Genomic DNA, 7,296 nt, shown 5'->3' with positions numbered 1-7,296 from the left:
GGGGGGTACGTATGTGTGTGTATGTGTGGGTATGTGCGTGTGTGGGTGTGGTTTCTGCCTGAGTGTTTGAGTCTGTGTAAGCATTTGCCAAGACGTGGAGAAAGCTGTCTCAAACATGACTCACGGACGAATTTGACCCAGATATTATGTGCAAGGCTGAGGGTAAGACCGGCAGGGTCTCCAGAAGGATGTCCACTGTACTGCGCAGGATTCCCAGAGAGTCGATGGACGGAGAAAATGTCCTGTTGTCCCAACATGATAGCGTCATGGCACATGGGATTTGGGGGAAGGGGGGGGGGTGGTCAGAACAAGAACAGAGTTTGTTCATTATAATACGGTCAAGTGTAAGAGAGCATCCAAATTATGAAAAAAAGATTGGCATTATCAGAGAGAATATTAGATCTATATTGAAGTCAAAGTCAAAATAATTACCACATTTTAAAAAAAGATAAAAATTATTCTCAAATAAAAGAAAATAAGTATGTACAAATAGTTGTTAGACAAAAACAAAGGTTTCAACGAATAATGAAAGTAGTGTGCAGATCTAGATCTAGATCTAGTCACAGAAACAGCCAAAGGAAAAACAATATCAAAATAAATACAGAAAATCGTTGTGAAAGGTTTTTGACATTACAAACAGTATGCAACATCAAACAGCTTGTAACCTTCCAACAAAACACGAGCAGCCCCAGAAATAAAATTGGGATTTTAAAAAACAATGGGTGAAAGGGCATTTGAATACCAAGGACCCAAGATCTGGAATGCTTTACCAAGTACTTTAAGAGAGATCAAATCTTTTGATTCATTCAAATGTCAGCTGAAGTCGTTTCTGTTTTTTAAATTAATAAGATGAATATTTGGAGTGATTTTCTTTTAGTCAGAACACAACGTTTTAAGCTACTGTTGTACGTTGTACTGTATTGTAAAGCGCTCACAGCCTGTGTACAAGGTGATCTAAAAAAACAAAACCTGTACAACTTTTTTTTGTTAATATTTACCTCCTCACTGAAGTTTTGCGCTTCAAAATTGTACACAGCATTTTACAAATCAAAAGGAATTTGCCTGATATTCATTTTTTTAAAATCCAGTGAATAGTTTTGTTTTACACAGCGCGAAAAAGGACCCCTTTTCCAGCTATGTCCCCATTGTTGTAGCATGGCGCATTAGTTCGCATTAGGCCTACCATAAAAAAAAATCCCAACGATTGAGCCATATTGCATACTAGAGTCGTGTAACAGGCCAATAGAAGTTTCCAGATAGTTTTTCTCATGTTTCCTTTGCTTGCTGCGATCATGGTTAAGATAAGTAAAGAGAGGAGAGCTTTATGTATTGAACATTTCCTCACCACCAACTCATTTCGTAAGTTTCGCACAAGGTACAGAAATAATGTTAAAGTGCCCAAAGGCCTTCTTTGATGTCAAGGGTGGAAATGGTTCCTCAGTTAGTACATGTAGAGAATCAGAACTAAAAATTTCCTGACAAAAAGACCACTTCAGGTCAAACACACACAGTTCGCACCCCTTTAAACGTCACCAGGGTGCAGAATTCAGAAGATGAGGCACAATGAGACGCCAGTCCGCAGACATTGTCTGCAGCAATGACTTTCTTACATCTCAACTGTCCGCATTCTCAGGACAGATCTTCATCAACGACTGTACCATTTTCCGGTTCGCGAAACTATCAGAGGATAACTGTTCATGATTCTTGGATCATCTTGAAAAGCGTTGAAAATAATTTCCTCTATGATATTTGGGTTGCTTGGCAAAGCCCATACCTTTCAGGTTATATCAACTCCACAAATGCTGTCTATTTGAGCAACCTCACCCCTCCCCCTATTGTCTCTTGCAGCAGCTATACATACTGTAAGGTGTACATTGTATGAGGCTTTGGGTACTCATGGTTGAGTGGACCCTTGTGTTTGGCCACTTTGAACAATACTAACGACGCATTAAAATGTGTCGAGTCCAAAGGAGGACATAATAGACCATTGGATCTCGGAATTTCAGAAAGTAAACAATATTTTTTTGATTCTGTAGGAGAAAAGACATGTTGTTTACAGGTTACTGAGACAGAAAATGTAGATTTTTAAAATAAAAGGAAAGGAAATTAAACCAATCATTTCATGACTTGCCTTACAAGATCATTTGAATTGATGTATTTTGCGTTTTTATGTGGTTTTTATAAAAGACATTTCCGTTTTTAAAATTTAGCTTCTTCTTTGTGAATTTTACGTCTAACAAATTCCTTTTGAATGAATTATATCTATTCCAAATTACAACATTCTAGTACAAATTTTGAGCGAGATATTTAGATAAAAAGTTGTGCAGTTGTTGTTTTTTTTATTACCCGGGCCTGACTTTAATCGGGGTTGGGCGCTATATAAATGTCAATTTATTATTATTATTATTATTATTATTATTATTATTATTATTATTATTATTATTGTGCATCTTACATTTCTGACATGTTAAATACCTCTATGATTTAGTAGAGCAACATTGTGATAACAAAAAAGTGACATAGTCGTGGGGTATAATAATAAATACATAAGCAAACGTGCATACTATCACAGCTTGGTCGATAACGATAACGATAAGCACATCATATTATGGACATGAGAGTACTGGTACTGTGAATGAGACGTACATACAGCAACTGTCAAGATGACATTCACGAAGTATGCTACAAAATGACCCTTACATTTTGCCTCCGACTTTGTATCCCTAAAATTTGGAGGGAGAGAGTTTCTGATAGATGGAGCTAGATGAGCCAAGGCCTTTCCGGTCAGTTTTCGACATGTGTATTTCGGTGAGTCCAAAAGAAACTTGAAAATATATTCACCCTGTTATCATGTTATAGCTTTGCACTACACATTCATGCAGCATACCAATTTTAAGGTAAATAAATTATGCATTGTCTGAACATTAATATTTCATCCATATTAAGAGTAGCCTCAGATACGGTCACTCAAAATTGACCTAAAAAATCAGACTTGGCAAAATTGTGTGAAATCAGATAAACTTGTGTATTCGCTTGTGTATTGAGGTGCGTCAACACTAGAGGAATGGACATGTATTGAGTATCAAATGAATGAAGAATATTATTGTCTTTGCAATTGAAGAATATTGTTATTGTCTTTGCAATGAACAGCATCTTATTACGACAGTTTGAAACAGACTGGAAAACAGAGGAATGAGAAATACCACGCAAATCCTGGACACAACATTATATTTGCCAATTAGCATTTTGTTAGGAGACGTTGATTTTGTTTAGAGCACGAATCCTTTCTGCGCATGGACTTAGATCTTCGAGATAAAAATTGCCTGTGAAGAACAGGGGCGACGAAACTGTCATGGGGCGGGGTGGTCGGGCTGGAATTAACAAAACTGCACTTGTTAAGAATCAACGGATGGCTTCGTTTAGTGGACTACATCGTGCCAAGTGCTGGAATGCTATGTCTTTCACTTTTTCTCGTCATGGTGTCACCCAAGTAGACATCTTCATTCAAGAATAAACGCCTTCTCACAGGGGAAAGCCGCAGGGCAATTTTTGGAAAAAGACATTCCTACCACCAATGGAATGGCCACCGGTCGCGGTTCGTCCATAGAGCACGGTCGTGCAGTGCCATCCAATTTTTTTAGAATGTTCTATTACGCAAAGCACCCACAAACATAACATAAAAGAAGCCAGAAACAAACACTAGCCAAAATATTATGTGATTCGGGAGTTTGAGGTCGCTCCCCCTGAGGCGAGGGGATACAATATTCTGTGTAAATTGTGCCCTCTCGATTTGGGCTCGAGGATCCTGCGCCAAAATCTCTCCAAGCTCAATCGGACTCGAAAAGATTACTAGGGGCAAAGGATCAGGGAGTAGAATGCTGCAATTGTAAAGATCATAATCTGCCAACTTGCTATTTACAACCCGCTTACAAATACCCCCAACATACCTGCCACTATACTGTCTTCCCACTTAGCTCCTCTCTACACTTGTCTTGGCCCGATAGAATAGGCTAACACTAACGATGTCACCTTAGCAGAGACTGAGCCCACCATTTCGGAACTTCATGGTGACCGTAAAGATGGTTCCAGTAGGGAACGGGATAGAGGGTGCCCACGTCCCTCGTGACTCATTGGAGCAGAGGAAGATAGGACAAACGCTAACAGTACTTAAACGAAATCCCTCATCATCACTCATCACCAGTATTAATGTTAAAATCATCACCTCTCTCAGATCAATGACTTACATCTATAATCCTGGAATCTCTATCCGCTGTTACAGTTAATTGATATACTAAGTATGCATGTAATACACTATTGGACACAATCATATGCACTTTTTTCTACTAATCAGATGGCGTCAATCTCATATAAATGGGCAAGGGGGAAAAAAAAGGTGTCAAAACAAGGTTCTCGCTGGCGTTGTAACTGTCATTTCTGTGTCTATAGCGCTGTTAAACATCTACTATGCCATGCCAAAGTCTACGCTCTTTAACTAAAGATAATAGGATATTCAACAATGTAACCTGACCTATAAATCGCTCTTTGAAGTCTTTGGGATAACCCAAGCGAAGGCGGCACATCTCAAATGCGCTCCTGCCCAAGAGTGCCGAAACATAGCCCACAGTAGACAGACTAAAAAATAAACGTGATATACTGTACACTATTCTATGCCAAAATTATGTGAGCCCCGGAGCAATTCAGCTGTCCTCAAGTGGATTTTATTGTGATAGGTTCATTGCCCATTTTGTCACTGTTTCAAGTGACTCGGTGACCGTGAACCTGGGGGAGGTGAACGTGACTGTTCTATGAGTTGTGCCTTTAAATGGTTTTATTGTGGAGTGGTGAAAGTTATTACTTGAGTTTCCAGTTCTAATGCAGGATGAACGAAATTGATGTTCAGCTAACAAATAAATTTAGTTCTAGAAACCAAAACGACAAGTAAATAGAAAGAAAATAAAAGCACAGGGTCCTCCCTAACCAACCCAAAGATCCTAATAATTTAACACCATCTCATTGACTATACCCTTGACTACCTTCAACCTGCGATAGCTTAATTGTGCACGCCAACTTTTTAGCCCCACGAGCTGCCCCTGGCAGTCACCTAGTCTAGTAGGTCAATAGGCCCGATATGAAACTACAGGCTTGTGGAGCACCGTGGAGAGTACAGCAGCTGAACTAACGCGACTTTGCTCCCAATTCAGAAAGCGTTGTTTGCAACTCTGTGTGACATTTGTGTCCATAACACAGTCCATGTCCAAAGGGTTAGTGCTCTACCCGAACCAATGGCTCCTAAACAAAATAATAATGAGCACAATCAATGTGTCAGATGATACAGAATTTGTTTCGCTACCAATTGGTATGCTGCATGATAGGTAGTGTTTTTCTTTAACACGATAATTGAGTATAAGATTTTAAAGTTTCTTTTAGACGACACTGTATATATAGCAAAATGACCAAATAAATGGATACATAAATACTTAGATCGATCGATAGATAGATAGATAGATAGATAGATAGATAGATAGATAGATAGATAGATAGATAGAAATGAAGGAACAAGCATTTGTTGGAGTGGGTTTTTAACTGCACATTCCTTGTACTGTCAGACTGGGATCCAACGAATGATTTTGCTGCTGTAGGGCTATATAAAACCCAAAACAATAACTTTTTACGCTGCCGTGGTCACATATAAAAGTAGGAAATAATATAGGTTTCATGAAAACTAAAACGATATCCCCGACTTTCACATTCAGATATATCTATATCTTAACGGTTATATCTGTGGGTGGTTGGCGGGTGCTTTGGTGTGGTTTGCTCTTTCTTTCCTATCGAACATCTGTCTTCCTTATCTCCCCTTCTTCTTTTTTATGTTTATTAAATTATTACTCTCTTGTAATACCTGTAATCTTCTGGCGCTCATGTGACATGCAGTTGCGAGCGCCGTAAAACCTCTACTAAAACTAAAACTAACTAAAGCTGATCAAAAAAATGTTGTTGGATTTTAAAATGCACCAGAGCAGGAACAGGAAGCTTATATTGTAAGCTCGCATTGGTATCATAATATTGCAGTCGACTATGAATGGGGTGATGTCGGGGAAGTGAAAACAGGATCAACTTATCCGAAATTCAACTTAACCGTTGGGACCTGCAACAAAGAAGAGGATCTGAGACCCGAGAAAAAGATCAATTTATCCGATTAGTCTAGCGAATTCAACAAAATTGTGGTTGACTGTGTATCTTCGTCCTTTGGGCTCAGTATCCGGTACGTGTATTTGTGAGGCAGCATATAATAGTGAAATCAAGCCCTCGTCAAAATAATGAAAGTAAAGAAACTGACACTTTTCCTCTGGTTTGACAATTTTTGTCGATATTTTGTTTTCTGGCTTAACACCCTAAATGTCCATTTGAGGTTTTAAAAAAAACGTTTGTTAAAGGCAAGAAAAATGTCAAATCGCCAGTTTCCACGTACTCTGAGGCTTTGAAAATAAGTAAACTTTAGCAGCCATTTTCTCTCTAATTTTACCCCTGAAACCAGATGATCCCCACCTCATTCAATCGCAAATATCCCGACATTTACTTTAAAAATTAATGGGTAATTATGGAAAGAAAGGCAAATGTACAAGGCGATCCCAATAACTCCACATGCCCAAAAATTGACAAGCGCCTGATTCCACCGCGTTGTGACACATTTATATTTAGAGGAAGCCCTTAAAGACATTATAAGAATGTATTCTGAGTTTAAAGACACTTTTTTCTCTGTAATGAATCCAATTAATGAAGCGTTACCGTGAGTGGAAAATTGTAACCGCCAGTCGAGTGATGTAACGACTACAATTGCTGAGATCGTTGCAGTCTGGCACACACACATGAGAGGGTGAAAGTGTTACATTGATGTTCCTGCAGTCTTCGTCAAAGCATAGACCTCTGAAAAGGGAAATAAATCAAAACAAATCAAAAGTAAATCAACAACAAAAACAACAACAACATAAACAACAACAACAACAACAACAACAACAACAACAACAACAAACAGAAAGAGAAAACGATTAATCTAACAGAAACGTTTCGCATCGCTTCTATATTTACCAGCAGCTTAGTTTCGACACATACATAGTACAGGGCTCACAATACAAGATAAGATAAGATAAGATACATCTTTATTGTCCAGATCCTGGCACATTGGTTTGGTGTTCCACCACGAGTACACACACACACACACACGCACACACACACACACACACACACACACACAAACACACACACAAACACACATACACACGTGCACACACATGCACA

General features: G+C 38.7%; 1 protein-coding gene across 1 annotated transcript in view; it reads right to left on the bottom strand.

Annotated features, from left to right (window-relative positions):
* Positions 1-7,296, bottom strand: part of LOC101854936 — a gene marked incomplete at both ends in the record, with an annotated part of 275,129 nt that overhangs the window by 265,672 nt on the left and 2,161 nt on the right. Inside the window, 2 exon segments of the mRNA XM_013080473.1 lie at positions 125-242; positions 6,787-6,924. Of these exon segments, the coding sequence (XP_012935927.1) occupies positions 125-242; positions 6,787-6,924 (256 nt within the window).

The sequence above is a fragment of the Aplysia californica genome, unplaced genomic scaffold, assembly GCF_000002075.1.
Source record: "Aplysia californica isolate F4 #8 unplaced genomic scaffold, AplCal3.0 scaffold00088, whole genome shotgun sequence".
Lineage (NCBI taxonomy): Eukaryota > Metazoa > Mollusca > Gastropoda > Aplysiida > Aplysiidae > Aplysia > Aplysia californica.
The sequence above is the reverse complement of the archived record's forward strand: the minus strand, read 5'-3'. Positions and strand labels throughout refer to the sequence as shown.